This window comes from Arachis hypogaea, chromosome 11 (assembly GCF_003086295.3).
Source record: "Arachis hypogaea cultivar Tifrunner chromosome 11, arahy.Tifrunner.gnm2.J5K5, whole genome shotgun sequence".
Lineage (NCBI taxonomy): Eukaryota > Viridiplantae > Streptophyta > Magnoliopsida > Fabales > Fabaceae > Arachis > Arachis hypogaea.
The window spans coordinates 132,593,101-132,609,806 of NC_092046.1; the positions used below are offsets into that span (position 1 = coordinate 132,593,101).

Sequence of the window (16,706 nt, forward strand, 5' to 3'; positions counted from 1 at the left end):
AACCGCAGTGCTATTCAGATTGCCCGTAATGATGTGTTTCATGAACGCACCAAACACATTGAGATTGATTGTCACTTTGTTCGGCAACGTATCCTTATTGATGCTATTCGTCTCATCGCTGTTGGAACACTGGATCAGACTGCAGATATCTTCACAAAAGCTCATCATCCGACTCATTTCCGGACTCTGTTATCCAAACTCAATATGGTATCCTTAGCTCCCACTTGTGAGGAGGGATGTTAAGAGAATAATTAGAATCGAATCAGATCAATTAGTATCATTTGTATTTATATAGCATATCTGTATATTAATTGTAGGATTCTATACCTTTATTACTTTGGTTCCTCTAGCAACTATATATACCCTTTGTACACTGTATTTTTTTTCAGACTAAATAATACACAAAACACTTTCTTTAATTTGGTCTCTTGTTTCTAACACATATTTTTTTAATTTGTTAATTTCCACCTTAATTGTCTAAAATAATAATAGTGTCAAGTTATTATTTTCTTGGCCAAATATATATTAAACTAAATGAAAATAGAATTCCTTTAGCGATAAATTAGTTTTGTCCATCATTAACTGTTTTTAATGTTATATTAAAATTTTAATTCTTTCATGTATATTTTTGTGATCCAAAAATTTTTTCATATATATTTTTGTCTATTTACTAAAAAAAAAAAAATCCCTACTAAACCACCAATCCACTCATATAAATAAAGGTGGATACTACAATGAAGATTTTATAATTGTCTTCATGTGAATATATTTCTTTTTTACTCTTGGATGATGGATTGTATGGTTAGATTTTAATATTTATAAAAGTGTTGTTTTTGTTTAAAGTGTGGCTAAATAAATAAACCACACTTTTAACCAAAGCATCTTCATAAAAAGATATTTTTGCCATTTTCTCCACCATAAATAAAAGCAGGTTTGTATATTGCTAGTCTTTTGAATTTTACCCAGTGATTTAAATTAACCCAATTCCACCATTACACAGGACCTCTTCCAAGTCATGTTACTACGGCTTACGGGTTTAAAATGACGCCCATAACTTGATCAGTTATTATTGCTTTCATGTTATTTGCTACTCGGCCACTTTGTTATCCTGAACATAATGATCACATGTAATAAATAGAGTAGCACACTTTCTTATTTGAATCCTGCTACTATAATTTAACCACAATCTACAATTTCTTTCGTTTTATTTTAATAACAGTTAATTTTTAGATTGGTTAAGAATTTAGTGTATTTTAAACACAATTAAATCCAAATATATTAATTTATCACTGTGCATCATTGACAACAAGTTTTTTTTTTTAAATATGAAAATAGGTGAATAATATTTTTTGAATGAGTGACCAATAAAATTTTATTATTGAAGAAGTGTAAGAATTAAATAACCTTAAATTAATAAAAAAGCTCTTGTTTACAGCGAGAGGTCAACTAACCTTGTCCCACATCATTAGTTAACGTTGCCCTCCAGTTCCACCTCCAAAAGAGGTTTGAAATTTAAAACCAGTATAGGGGTCAACTCCAGCAAATAACGAATAATCAAAGGGCATCTCCACAAATTCAACAAAGTTGAATTTGAATTTGAGCGGGCCAATATCCTATTCCATTTCCTTCCCTACTCGGCTACTCCAACGTGATTTGACTGACGCATCGCCTTCTTCTTCTGACACGATCACACTCTCTTTTATGATCTAACCTTCAAAATCTCACATCTTCAAACCAAACCTTCTTCTTCTTCAATCTCCATGAACTAAAAGCCTATCTCACTGAACAAACCACCGGAATGTTTAAAGATACCTCGGCTTCTTCTAGGACCTTCCTTCGAAGGAACCCCCAAGCGGAACCAAACGAGAACGAATTTGAATCATCCTCGCAGTTGCAGAACCCAATCAACTATCCACCTCCTCGTACCCCTTTGAATTCGATACCTGACCCTTCTCAGTACGAGAAGGAAGCTCAGGACCCCGAAGCTGATTCACTCTCCAAAGCCGAAGCTATTCGGCTGGGTCGGCGTTACTCTGAGAGGTTCGGGAACTGGAGCAGCGTCTGCCTCAGCTCCGGGACGACAAGGGCTTCGGCTCGGCTCGGGAAGTCGAATTCGGAGCCGAACTCTGCGCAGAGCACGCCAGCAAGGAATGCTTCAAGCTCGAGGGTTTCGCTTGGTGGAGGAAGCAAAGGAAGAGGAGTGAGTTCGTGTGCGTTGATGAGAGGGATCTCAGCTGCCAATGTTACCGAATTGTGTACTGAAGTTCCGCATTTTGAGCTCAAAGATGATCCTTCATTTTGGATGGATCATAATGTGCAGGTAATTGGATTTTGTTGTTGGAGTTGATGAAATTGGTGTTTCACTGTTTTTTGTGTCTGAATTTGGGGGTTGCGTTTTTTTCAGGTTCTGATAAGAATTCGACCGTTGAGTGCTGCGGAGAAGATTGTGCAAGGACATGGAAGGTGCTTGAAGCAGGAAAGTGCGCAAACTTTGGTGTGGCTTGGTCACCCGGAGACCAGATTCACCTTCGATCATGTAGGGTGTGAGACTTTATCCCAGGTGCGGCTTAAATTTGGATGTTATTTTTGTTCTTTTTGTTTGGATATATACTAATGCAAATTACAATGTTGAAGAGTTTGTTTAGCATATCTTGAAAATTTATGTTACTTTGGTGTTTGGAGTTGGCTTCAGGTTTCAGTGGTTGCGCTTGATGAGTTCTAGTTGAACGTCGATTTATTGATTTTGAAATAAGAGTTTTCTGAAAGGGGGTATGTTGAAATGGTTTCATTTGACTTGGTGCAGGAAAACCTTTTTAGAGTTGCAGGAGTGTCAATGGTGGAGAATTGCTTGTCTGGTTACAACAGTTGTATCTTTGCCTATGGTCAGGTATGATTAATGGGGACTTGTCTTGTATTTCACTATTTCGCAACAAGCTGTTATATATCTATGTGGTTGGTGCTGAAGTGTTAGTCTGAATTTCTGCAGACAGGTAGTGGCAAGACATATACCATGATGGGTGAGATTAAAGAAACAGACGGGAATCTTACCGATGATAGTGGGATAACACCAAGAGTTTTTGATTATTTATTTACAAGGATCAAAGCGGTGTGATATTTTGAATTCCTGTCATTCCTTATGATAAATTATTCAAGTCAGTTTAATGTGGTTTCTCTGTTTTGGTCCTTTATTTGGTTGGAGTTCTTAAGGGAAATATGTTAAGTGTAGGAAGAAGAGAGCATGAGGGAATATAAGATGAAGTACAGTTGCAAGTGTTCCTTCTTGGAGATATACAATGAGCAAATAACAGATCTTTTGGAGCCTTCCTCAACTAATCTGCAGGTTATCCACAATTTCATGCATACAATCTGTTTTAATTTGTATTCTATGCTTTGATTAACAGCGTTTGTAACTCTATTCTCTCTGTAGCTCAGAGAAGATATGAAGAAGGGTGTATATGTAGAAAACCTTACTGAACATAGTGTTGAAACTGTTAATGATGTTCTCCGTCTCTTGATACAGGTGAGGCTTTGCTGTCAAATATGTATGTAATTAGAGTTTGCCTTAATATTGTATACTGATGCTTTTTATCTTGTTTTACATGCTCTTGTTCCCCAACAAAGGGTGCTGCAAGCAGAAAAGTGGCTACAACTCGTATGAATTGTGAGAGCAGTAGGTCTCACAGTGTTTTCACTTGCATTATTGAAAGCAGATGGGAGAAAGATTCTATGATGCACTTTAGGTTTGCAAGGTTAAATTTAGTAGATCTGGCTGGTTCTGAAAGGTAACTACAAGTTCTACAATTGCAACAGATACCGTTGCTCTAAACCTTGATTAATTTGCACATTATTATAGGCAGAAAAGCTCAGGAGCAGATAGTGAACGTTTGAAAGAAGCTGCAAATATAAACAAATCCTTGTCAACTCTTGGGTAACTATATTTACACCTACATCCAGCTTATCACGTTTTTCTTGCAGATATTATTGCAGTTTAAGAGTACCAATAGAATGTGGTGTGATCAAATGATTGGAATTTCTTATAGAATTAAAAATTAAAAATTAAAACTATTACTTTTTATTCTTAAATAGGAAAGAAATACTTTTTATTAATTATTTGGAGAGCTTTATGTTCAGCCTACCTGTATCATTTTATTCTTCCATATGGTTAGGTTGGTCATAATGTCTTTGGTGGACTTAGCACATGGGAAGCCAAGACATGTCCCCTACAGAGATTCAAGGCTTACATTTCTTCTTCAGGTTAGATACATGAAGCTACAAAGTTAGTTTTGGTTATGGTACCTACAATGTAATACATTGTTCTCTTGACTGAGTATGATGACTCTCCAAGACCTTATACGCAGGATTCTTTAGGTGGGAACTCAAAAACAATGATCATTGCAAATGTCAGCCCATCCATTTGGTTTGTGTAAACTTGTACTTGAAATTAAATGATGGTCTTTTCCATATCTTTTGTTTCTGAATATCCTTAATATTGCTTTTGGTTCCCATGCAGCTCTGCTCATGAAACGCTAAGTACTCTGAAGTTTGCCCAGCGAGCCAAGCTCATTCAAAACAATGTACTTATCTATTTAAATGCATTATGTTTTTAAACTATAATATCCTCGCACCATATTTTTACTCATCACTTAGAAACCTGGTTAATCAGGCTGGTTGATTATGCATATCTTATGTTTGATTTGATGATAATTGAGTATTATGATTTTATCACATCAACCACAGTCTAAAAATTAAAATCTGCTTTACTGAGATATCATGATACTTGACTGTTATTACAGTAATCACACTACATGCTTGATCTCTGATTAATTACGTTTTGGTTAATCATGTATAGCTTATGACTATGGTTAATTGGAAGATTGTTTAGTACTGTCGAATGTCGATTCAGCCACAAAATACCGCAACTAACTCCAAACTTATACTAAATTAACCACAATACTATTATGCTTGTCCGCAATTTTATGAAGCATTAACTACATTGAGAGATAAATTATGAATTGATTGATTTTCTCGCTCTTTCATAAATAAGGCAAAAGTGAACGAAGATGCTTCTGGTGACATAAATGCATTGCAGTGGCAAATTCAGCAGTTGAAGGTATCTTGTTAAGAGTTTCAAAATCTGAGGTCATTATACTCTATCATAGAGCTGACTTAACTGAAAACTTAACTGGAACAGAGTCAATTGTCCCTTCTGATGAAAAATAAAAACTTTCAAACTCCACTATCAAATTTGGAGCCAAATTCCAAAAGCTGCAGTCTGAGTGAAAGTTCAGAAGGATATGATTCTTTGGGAAAATGTGCGACAGCTGGCCAGAAGATGCTTCTTTCAAACAAAGAGGTACATTTCATGGCAACTATTTGTGCTAGTTTTGTATTTATGGGTTGTACTGTGTAAGAGTATCAGGTTTTATCGAATAATAATCAGTCGTGTAAAGTTAGAGATGTAATATCTGGCAGATTAAAAGCATGAAAGCTGCTTTGGTTGGAGCCTTGAGGAGAGAAAAAAACGCAGAAGCTGCAGTCCAGAATTTAAAGGCTGAAATTGAATGCTTGAACTCCTTGGTAAGTACAATTTTTACAGGAATTTTAGCCTTCAGGTTTACTCTTTTTTGTTTTGTAAGTCTTGCAATAATTATTTTTATAAATATGTATACTTAAAAAGGTTTTAGGCTGGCTCTATGGATAAGCATAAGAATGACAATATTTTTTATATCATGGGCTTGGAAATAATCATAAGCCTTTTTCGTGCAGGCTCGACAAAGGGAAGAGGACGCCCGGCAGAGTTTAGTAATGCTGAGGCATTGTGAGGAGAAGATTAAAAACCTTGAACTACTGGTAGATGATAAACTGTCAGCTGAGAAATATCTCATAGAGGAAAACAAGGCCTTAAAGGAGAGGATCCAGTTGCTTCAAGAGAGTGTTGATAGAAACACAGAAGCAAGTCGACTTGCTTTGGAAAATGACAGACTTCTCCAACAACTCCAACAGTAAGTCCAATGGATACTTCATATATTTACATGCCAAAATCTTCATTCTTTTCAGTGGCTCATTATGCATCATTGCCTCTGTTCTTTATTGCCAGATTTAAAAGCTTCTATGAGCATGGAGAGAGAGAAAGATTGCTGGCTGAACTCTCTGAATTGCGTGATCAGGTCTGGCTGGACCCCATAGTTTGTTCTAGCTCCTGGAAATATCAAACTCAACTTCATGTTCTCCAGCTTATAAATGAATATTTGCTATTATGCTTTTCATTTGCAGCTCCTTATTGCAAATCAAGAACAAACTATGTTTTTCATCAATAATGAAAATCAGGTCAACACATTTAATGATTAATGCAATATTTGTTCTGCTACTTGAGACTTCCTGTTTTCACGTGTCATGATGTTCTTTGATTTTCAGGACACTGATATTGAACAAGAGGTAGATTATTGCTGGAACATGAATTCCAAGTTGCTTAGGTAGGCAGTTATATATATATATATATTCTTTTCATTCATATGAAACTTGATATGAAACTCAGCAATTTGTACAAGCATGCTTAAGCTGCAGCTATATGATGCATTATTTGATGATATATTTATTAAGTTATTATTATTGCCAAATATCTTGTGGAGTATAACAATGCATTTATTGTGGAAAACTTGTCAAATGATTGTTTGGATTATTAGATCATAAATTTGTTTGGATTATTGCCAAATCTCTTTCTATTTGAGATTACAGTTAGTAGTGATACTACTACACTGGGCTCAAACACTAAGTTACAGTAGAATGCTGAGAAGTTTCCTCATTTTCTCTTCTTTATTATTTATATTGCAGGGATGTAGATAAATTACAAACTGAACTTGGAAAGTATTGGAGCTGTAATCAATTAAAAACTGATTCTGTAAGTATTTCCTATGAAATGATGACAATTTTTGTGATGATATTGCTAAACATTGTTTGGTCATATTAAATCACATTCTATGGCTGCTGGTTCTGAATTTTTTTTTATTTGAGCATCCTGATTAAATATTTAAGGATAGATAAATGTTCATTGTTGAGATCATTTTTAGTTTTTAATCTATGTAGCCTTTTTTGCCTTATAGCAGTATCTTTTTGATATAACTTCATCTCCATAAGTGAATGTCCTACTCATAAGATCTGTTGCAGAATGTATTGGATTTTCAATATGACCAAAAGATGTAACACATTTTACAGTTGAAACTGAAGTTTAGAAGCAAAGCAAACATTTCTTGATCAAAAAGTTAAACATGTGTTTCCAAATATAGACATTCCACATATAGACTTTTCTTGACAGATTATGGTGCTCTTATGCTCTTCTTTTTAGCAAATTACACGTGTATGCTTCCTTGTTTCATAATCAACTTAATCATGCAGGTTGAAACAATGTCCATGAGAAGTGATTCTGGAGATGAGATGCCAGCCTCCGCATGGGGAGTCGATTGTGCGACATCAAATATATCAGAAAGAGATGCTTTGGGTGTCTCATTAATGTTTGCTAAAAGTAATAAAGTAAACAGCAGCAAAGAGATGAAAACTAAATTGCAAAAAATGTGTAAGGATCTTGAGGATGTTAAGTTGCTTAATGAGCAATATAAAGAGAAATGTGCATTACAGTTATCTCAGAAACAGGAGACTGAAATAGTCTGTCAAGAGGTTGAGATGGAGACAACCCAAACAATTCTTCATTTGCAGGAAGAGGTTTCTAATCTTCAGTTGGAGTTGGACAAAAGGTTATGCTCCATGGCTCAAGAAAATACAGAGCTAAGAAATATGGTTGCGGCGAAAGAAGAAAAAATTAGAACACTGTCTTTGGAGTGGGAGAAAGCAATCTTTGAACTGACAACGTTTCTTTTAGATGGCTCCAGGTCTCTTAAAGATGCCTGTGGACAAGTGAAAAGTATTTCTTGTTCATTTCCTCAGGTCAATGCTAGGATTAGTGAACATATTGATCTGGCTGTAAAAAATTATCTTGAGAAGGAAGAAACAATTCTGCAGCTACAAAGTAGTTTGGAAGAGGCACAAAAAGTGGTGTTGGACATGGAGTTGAAATTAAGTTCCTTAAAGGAAGCTACTATAGCCTTAAGTGAATGTCAACAAGACAGCGTAGAAGGCACCGAAGAGGTAATTCAGTTAAGAGAGATGTTGACTGAGAAGGCCAATATGGTATGGATGCTGGAAAATGAAATAAAGTGTAAAAACAATCAACTTTGTAAAGAAACTAAACGAGCTGATGCCGTACTCCTTGTAGCCAAATGGCTTACCGATAGTTGTAATGTAGGTCCTGTCAATGATGTTGGAAGAGATATTTCCATCCCTGAACTACATGTGCTTACAGGAGTAGGCAGTTGTACTATTTCTGAGAATAAGGATGTTGTAATTATACTAAATTACCTAATAGCTCAAGTTGAGTCAGCAAAGTTTGAAGTACTGGAGATGGAGAATGCTCTAAGAGCATTTTTTACCAATTCAGAAACAGATACAGTAGCCTTCCAAACTGGTGTCTTAGATCTTTCTTCTGCTTACAGGGAGGTAATTCAGGAGTTGGTTAAAGATACTCAGGACATCAGGAAAGAAGTAAGGGATCTGAAGATGCATCGAAGAAGTTTCCAGTGTAATACAGTTGACTCGCAAACTGCAAATGCAAACATTTTTCAGGCGTTTACTGATCATCATCACACTCTTCATCAGATACAAGACCAATGTGTAGATATGAATAAAAGATTGCATATTATACAAAAATGTATTAGAACAGAAGATGTGTCTAGGTTTTTACTGGCAGATGAAGATCTTGTAGATGCTGATGAATTGAGTGCTGATAGCTCTTCAGTCTCTGAGTTGTCAGCTGAATGCGACAGCATTGCTTCCACAAGCAAGTCAGATGGGTCAACATATACCTATGATTTTTATTCTCCTGGAAAAGTAGCTGAACAGATGGTGCGTGTGAAATCTGAGGGAGGCATTGTAACTCAATCTGATGATAAATCATCAACTATAAGCAAACTTGTGAAAAGGCCAATCCATTGTGGTGCAGCAGTGTCCTCTCTAAGTAAAGAATTAGATGCAACACATGATAGTTTCCGTAGACTCTATTTCTGTCTGTCTGCACTCCTTAGAGAATTGGATGATGGATCATGTGCTTACCCTAAAGGTATTTCATTATTACCCCCATTTTCCCATCCATATGCATTATAACTTCTACAAATCAAATTTTTCATCTCAAGTGCAACGGAAGAGTCTAATCATGTAATAACAAATGACAGATCTCAAGAAGGAGGCTTCATCTTTCCATTTGATGAGGCTGAATGATGGAGCAACTTGTGAGAACAAGACAGAGGTATGTAACATTCCATTTGGTGGTGAAACTGTATGAAACTACTGCTCTTTTTGAGTTTCAACAACTATTGAAGTTTTGTCTTGATGGAAACAAAAACATTTATCTCTGTTCTTTAATATAACTCAGGTATTTAATTTTGGGAACATTGAGCCCACTGATTGCTTCTTAACCAAATTTATGGAAGTTCATGAAACGGTCAAGGAAGCAGATATTACACTGCATGCTTTGACAAAAGCACTTGAAGATTCAAAACAGTTGACTGCTACATGGAAGCAGGTTGGTGAAAGTTTGATGATTGAGAGATCAAGCTTGGCAGAAGAGATTCAAAAACTCAATTGTTCAATGCTTCATAAAGAAGAAGAGAATCAATTACTGCAGGATCACATCCATATCTCTTTGTTAGAGATGTCAAACTTGGTTTCAATGCTAAAACAGTGTTTCTTGCAAGTTCAAACTGATGTTGAGAAGAAACTCATGATAATGTACTCTGATATTCTTCTGATGGGACAGGAGATGTCAAACTTTATGAATTGCCTGAGGTCATCATTAGAAGATATTTGCCCTCAGGTTGTGGATGAAAGGTTTGAATCTTTTGTTCTGTACAACTGCTTGGTGAAAGAGTTTATAAGTAAAGTTTCCAGATTTAGTGTAAACAACTATTTGCATTCACCCCGTCAAGGTAATGAGTTCACAGGGAAAAGAGATCAAAATCTGTTAATCAAGAATATACCCGACGAGCCAAGTTTTCCCAATGTTGAGATAATAAATGAGAACATGGCTCTTAAAAAAGAGTTACAGAGGAAACAAGAGTTATTAGAGGGTTTACTTTTTGACTTTAGGCTGTTGCAGGAATCTGCGTCAAACAGTAAGGATATAAAGGACCAGACTGAGAAGTTAATATTTTCTCTAAGCCAAGTTCGTTATGAGCTAGGACAAAAAACAAGTCAGCTAGAAGATATATTGGTCCAAAACAGAAAACTGGAAGGTTCTCTTGCTGACACAGAAAAGGCTTTAGCTAAGTCAAATTATGAGCTTAGTCTTGCTAAAGAATCAATTGACAAACTGTCTGATCAAAATGCTGAGCTGAGGGAACTATTGGGAGAACTCTATGCAAAGAAATCTGAAGCTGAAGAGCAAGTGGACGAACATAAAGAGGTGATTAAGGGCTTGGAAAAAGAGATTGCTAATTTGACCACTTCACTAGAGAATCAGTCACTTTCTTTGTTTGCTAGCATTGAGAATGAATTAACAAAGGTGATAATGGAGAGAGACCAACTACATGAAGAAGTTTGTATCTTGAATGATAAGCTTGAGATGGCTTCTTCATTGGCTGATGAAAAGGAAGCTATTGCTATGGAAGCTCGTCAGGTATCTATGTGCTGACCATGCTGGTTCTTTATACTTTCTAATGCTATTACTATTAGTGGAATTGCCTTATGTAATATTGAAATCTCATTTGTAGGAATCAGAGTCATGTAAGCTTTATGCTGAGCAAAAGGAAGAGGAAGTCAAGATTCTGGAACATTCTGTTGAGGAGCTTGAGGGTACAATAAATGTATTGGAGGAAAAGGTTAGTTGCATATCCGGTTCACTCATACATGGAAATTTATAAGGAAGTAATTCAAAGTTACCCAAATCCATGCGTGGCCTAGTGAGATAATTGTACTGGTCTTCTTATTGACTTTTTACTGGCTAAACCCTATTTCTCTCAGGTGCATGATATGGATGAGGAGGTGGGCAGACATCGTTTACTCAATGATTCTCTAGAAATGGAACTTCAAGCGTTGAAAGAGAGATTATTGTTAGTTAAAAATGTACCTTGGCATGCACATTCAGATAACAAAAGTGTTAATCCTGATGAGCTGATATCTAGGTTAGAACTCCTAAGTCCTATCATTTCTTTGATTTTTGTTGTTCTTTAATCTAGATCAATAAAACGTAAACTTGTTTTTGCTTTCAACTAATCATATGTTGTCACATTACTAAGAGTCCCACAATGATTACATGATAAGTCAAACTCTTGGTGAGTAAGGTCACATTAGATCATGCTTACAACAAACATTCACCCTGGAAGTTGATCAATTAATTTCTATGTATTATTGGCTTTTGATTTATTCTTGTATTGTTTCCTACTTGGCTGGAATAGGCATTTTTGCTTCAGTTATTGGTTTTGGATTTCCCTTCTCCGTTTCGTTAATCATACAAAAAATGCAAATGCAGGCAACTACCCACTAAAATGTTGGAACTTCATGAGGCACTAAATCGGATAAAGTTTCTTGAAAATGAAAATGCAGAGCAAGATAAGGAGGTATTCTCCTTAAATTCCAAGAAATTTCATTTCACCAAAAAGCTATGAAACTATATGACACCCTTCCTTTGTCTTTGTTTGGTTGTCTCACTTTTTTCTTTATTTGGAAGATTAAAAAGTATCAAGAGTACATCTCTGAACTTGTATTGCATGCTGAAGCTCAAGCGTTGCAGTACCAACAGAAGGTGCATACAGAAGTTCATGTTCTTTTAACTACTTTTCTCGGTTGAATTTTGATTAATACTATTTTTGTCTGGATAACTCAAAACATAGTATCTCTATAATTCTTACCTCACTTTCACTTTTGCTTCCCAATCCTTCTGGGTTCAGTACAAGTGCCTTGAGTCCATGTTTCGTGAAGTGAAAGCAGAAAATTCAAACTCAACATCAATAGTATCAACATCAGAGAAAATGGAGAAAAGCTCAATAAGGACAAGAGGCTCAAGCTCACCATTCAGATGTATTTCGAATCTTGTTCATCAGATGCATCAGGAGAAAGAACAAGAATTATCAGCAGCAAGGTCTCGTGTGGAAGAACTTGAAGCACTTGCAGCTAGCCGGCTAAAGGAGGTATTTAGCCTTTTTGGTCAGTGTCCTTTGGTTTTTGTTTAATATATCCAAGAGAAGATAAAAAATATGTGAATCATGCCGTTATTCATCCAAACACAAATGAATATCTTCATTTTGTTTGGCTGGATATCTTTTAAAATGGATTCTTAAAGACTAAACTGTGGTGATGACAATTAACAGTTAAAAAAATGGATTAAAATTTTATATTGGATTAGGTCTGCATGCTGCAAACAAGGCTTGCTGCTGTTGAAAGCATGACTCATGATGTCATTCGAGACCTTCTAGGTGTCAAACTGGACATTACCAACTATGCTGTAAGTTTCAGCTTCTTTCTCATATTGTGGGATTTCCTGGATGCAATTCCTGATTGCATTGCAATTTTGCTTCTGATATGTTTTAGGATTTGATAGATCAAAATCAAATTGTAAAATTGTTAGAAGATGCTCATCATCAAAGAGAAGAATATTCTGCAAAGGTACCTAGTGCTGAGATTATGACCCAACTATATTTCACCCTTCAGTCACGTGTTTATCTTAGTTTTCACAATTTGTCATTAGGAAAAAGAGAACCTCAACCTGAGGCTGCAGATTAATGATCTCCTTGAAGAAAGAGAAAGGTTAGTACATTTGCAAAATCATCTGTCAACAAAGTTATTTTCCTGTATATCTGTAGAATCTATTAATTTTCCTGTATATAACTTCTATCCTTAATGTTTACTGATCAACCATGCATAGGAACTTTTTTATTTTGTAAAATTCCATATAAATGGTGGCTTGCTACTCTCCCTTAATGTTTACTGAAATACACCACGTTTAGGGTTTAGAGTGTGGGACTAACATGCTGCATTTTTCAAATCTAGGTGACTAAAATAGTACAATTGGGATCTAAGGGCTATTTCAGTGCAAGTTGTGAATTTCAAGGGCCACTTTGGGACTTAACTCTAATTTATAAACTTAAAGTTGCACCAAATTTGTTTTCCAATTTTCTTACTACTAAATTTGTCACCCAGCTGCATATCGGAACTCAAAACTAAAGAGGCAGATGTAATTGCTGCTCAAATTGCAGTGCAGCAACTTCAAGAGCGAGATCAGTTGCTTTCTGCACAGAATGAAATGTTGAAGGTATGACACGACACAATTGTGAGCAACACACGTCCACACTAGAATTAAAAATAATTTGTTAACCGTATTTACTGCCTCTTCTTGTAGACGGATAAGACCAACCTCATGCGGAAGATTGCAGAATTGGATGACATGCTGAAAAAACTTATTGGGAAACAAAACACCCAACATGTTTCTCAGTCGTCAAGAATTCAGGCATGCTGCCTAACCTTCATTGCTTGGTACTTTTTACCCCCTCTTCTTACTCATGTTCCTTTTATTTTGTGGTTTACAGGTACAGGGTAAGGGTGCTTTGGATTCCAGTAACAATGGACTCAATAGGAGATTTTCACAAGCTGAACGACTTTCTCGAGTTAATGAGGAACTTGCTCGGTATTGTAAATCAGCTGGTAGTAATTCACACCGCTAAAAACCAGATTTTTCTTGTTTGAAGCTGCAGGATTTAACTTCAACTGTACAGATGCCGGTCTGCCTTTTGAATTGATTCAAACCAAAATTGAATCCTTCAATTTTGTACATTTATATCCTTGTGTATTTGGTTGCATAAAAATGTGAGTGCATAGAACAAGTGTAATATTGGCATTTGTAAACACTTCCCCAGCCAAATAGTGAGGGGGGAAAAATCTGTAATTATTTGAAAAGGTGCATATATTCACTTGCTTTGTATTTTGTATGCGTTCAAGAAATTAGAGCAACGTTGTTGTCATTGTCTTGAACACTGGGAAGTTGTGAGAAGGGAAGAGGCTTGTAATTCAGTTTATTCATAGTATATTTGTTGAATTCATGCACGCCAATTTATCATGTTTAAATAATTTTAATTAAACAGAAGAAGACAACACTCTTCATAAACATGCTTGTACTGCTTTATCTGATATGAACTTCTGAAACCAGAATAGAAATCTATTGTTCAAGATAACCCTTGTGACACTAGCAAAGCAACTTCTCAAAACTGCGTTCATAATATTTAATTAAAAGATAAGTTTTGGAATCATAAAAATCAAGAAATCAATTTTGTTCTTCAAAAAACAAAACTTAACAACTAGTAAACTTCACAAACTTTGAGGAAACATAATACAAACTACAAATAAAAGTTAGTTTTGTATTCAACATTGATATATGGTGGGTGCACAGTTACAGTTCCAATTCCAACCTAACCAGTACTACTATGATACTATCTAGATAGAGTTTGGAGTTCATCAAAATGCAAATGACAATTCAATTAGATATTTATGGCTATGCTTATAAAACTTTTAAGACAGCAAATCATCTAGTCAAATACTTTTGCAGATATGCAAATATACGATTAAGTGTCTTTTATAAGGGATATGGAAAAAATAAAATGCATGTTCTGTTAGCTGCTTCTTGGTTGTAAAGCATAAACATAATGTGATTCTTCCCTAGACAGAAGGGGAGAAAAAGAGTTTTACCAATGCTAGATTATATGAAGAAAATGTTGTCCTATAATCAAGTGCACGACTGTTGAAATTGTCTGGTGAATGTTCATAAGCACATTAGCACTCATTCAGGTGGTAAAAACTTGAACTCAATCAGGACAAATTACTCCTACAACAATACATCCAGTAATTAAGAGAATATTTCCGAAAATTATCTCCTCTTTTTTCCACCTTTCCCAGATTTGTTAGAAGCTCCTGCATTTGATGTTGATGCAGCCACCTCCTGCTTCTTTGTCCTTCCATGATGTTTGGGTACCATCTCTGCAACACGAAGCATTAGCTGCTTTCCTGCAAGAAAAATAACAACCAATTTCAATAATTTGTTATATCCATGCAACAAATGAGAAGTAACTATAAGAATGTTTTTCTCAACATTCTAATATGGCATCTTACGAGAATACACTAAGCACCCTTTCTCTATATCGTTAAAAAAAAAATAAAATAAAATAAAGAAGTCACCATCATACCATTGCCTCAAAATTTTAAAAATATCAACACAAACCTAGGGATTTTGCCCTACTCTGGAGTCTGCACTTCAGCCTCGGTGAAGCAGCCTTCCCTCATCCATGGAAAAGGGGAAGGAGGGAAAACTAATAGCAGTAACCTATCACTCGTTGAAACCATGGAGCAGCATAAGAAACATCTACCACGATCTCATGTCGTGATTAATGTTATTTGGAATAAATTGCTATCAATAACTAAGACCATCCAACATCGAGACTTGATTCTCATCAACTCCAAAGCTAGCAACAAGTAAATACATCAAGATTCAAAAGTACTAGGATACTGCCAATGCTACAAAGGGAAATGACATTTTATGAATTAAGTCTTGTCAAACTTTTAGCTCCACAGTCACCAATAAACATGACCCGAAAATATGCCACCCTATAAACAACACCTGCACTAGACTTAATCTAATTGATTTAAGGGAATTTCATATTGATGTTTGCAACCCAATCCATGACTATTTACAGATAACAAAAGTCAAGGAACACATGGATTGGACATTCAACAGTAAACAATTCAATTTTACAAGTGACATTATCATACACATCAAGAACCATCTAAGACACACATGATTCAGCCAACACCCAACAGCTATTGATGTTAGAGAAAAACAATATGAGAGTACTACAATGATTCAACTTTACATAAACATAAAAGTAAAATGGGTATCCACAAAAATTTGATTACTATATTGAACAACTTACTGGATGAGATAGTGGGATTAAAAAGAGTGCCATCCTCCTTCTTCAGTAACACCCTCACTCTCCCTCTTTGCATGAAATCACGCGGGTAAGCCTTGTCAATCTGTGTTCATCAACAAAGTTACCATACACAAATAAAAATCTGATAGCAATAAATATTCATAAAACCCTTTTAATTTTTGAAGATACCTCAATTGCAAAAGGGAGTTTCAGATAGCTGCAGCAATCGCCAATTTCAGCACACGTGGGATTCTCGCACGCTTTGCTGAGTCCAATTCGTCTTCCTTCTGCCATCGTCTTCTTCGAATTTATGTAAACAGGGTACAACACTATCCATCTCTTTATATTCGGCAATTCACCATCCACGTTCATTATTCACAAAATAAACAACGAATTAACACGTTAACGCCACCAGATACGAAGCCAAAATCGAATCTTCGAATTTTCTATGAGCAGTTGAAACCTGAAAAGAATGTCTTAGAGAGAGAAACTTGTGTATGCAGAGAGAGAAAATATTGAATGAGAGACTGTGATAGATGTAGGGATGGCAACGGGTTACATTGAGTGAAACTAATATACATATAACAAGCATATTTTGGTAATTTCAAATAATAGGATTATTCATTATTCGAGTCTCTGCGGGGGCAGGGATTTTATTATACGGGTTCTCGTTCCAATCTGTTACAGAGTCCT

At 35.7% G+C, this 16,706-nt stretch overlaps 2 protein-coding genes across 5 annotated transcripts; one reads left to right on the forward strand and one right to left on the reverse strand.

Moving 5' to 3' along the window:
• Positions 1–1,648: 1,648 nt before the first annotated feature.
• Positions 1,649–14,145, forward strand: LOC112722664 (kinesin-like protein KIN-12C). Of its 4 annotated transcripts, none has more exons than XM_025773768.3 (33): positions 1,649–2,320; positions 2,405–2,560; positions 2,804–2,887; positions 2,987–3,106; positions 3,227–3,340; positions 3,428–3,520; positions 3,622–3,782; positions 3,854–3,928; positions 4,167–4,254; positions 4,359–4,417; positions 4,511–4,574; positions 5,045–5,110; positions 5,192–5,353; positions 5,473–5,577; positions 5,767–6,002; positions 6,098–6,167; positions 6,274–6,327; positions 6,415–6,473; positions 6,832–6,898; positions 7,393–9,166; positions 9,279–9,352; positions 9,479–10,720; positions 10,815–10,922; positions 11,065–11,225; positions 11,573–11,660; positions 11,771–11,845; positions 11,991–12,230; positions 12,446–12,544; positions 12,631–12,705; positions 12,788–12,846; positions 13,240–13,351; positions 13,439–13,546; positions 13,626–14,145. In XM_025773768.3, the coding sequence occupies exons 1-33, from the start codon at positions 1,799–1,801 to the stop codon at positions 13,758–13,760; spliced, it is 6,705 nt and encodes a 2,234-aa protein (XP_025629553.1). In that variant the 5' UTR covers positions 1,649–1,798; the 3' UTR covers positions 13,761–14,145. The 4 variants fall into 4 exon arrangements, 1 of the variants encoding a protein (XP_025629553.1); XR_011867773.1 differs by having other exon boundaries at positions 1,655–2,320; positions 13,090–13,351; XR_011867774.1 differs by lacking the exons at positions 13,439–13,546; positions 13,626–14,145 and having other exon boundaries at positions 1,655–2,320; positions 12,641–12,705; positions 13,240–13,319.
• A 494-nt stretch (positions 14,146–14,639) lies between these two features.
• On the reverse strand, positions 14,640–16,706 carry LOC112722665 (signal recognition particle 19 kDa protein). The gene is made up of 3 exons (XM_025773771.2): positions 16,203–16,706; positions 16,017–16,116; positions 14,640–15,093 (listed from the first exon to the last, which is right to left on the reverse strand). Exons 1-3 carry the CDS (start codon positions 16,383–16,385, stop codon positions 14,957–14,959), a joined length of 420 nt encoding a protein of 139 aa, XP_025629556.1. The 5' UTR covers positions 16,386–16,706; the 3' UTR covers positions 14,640–14,956.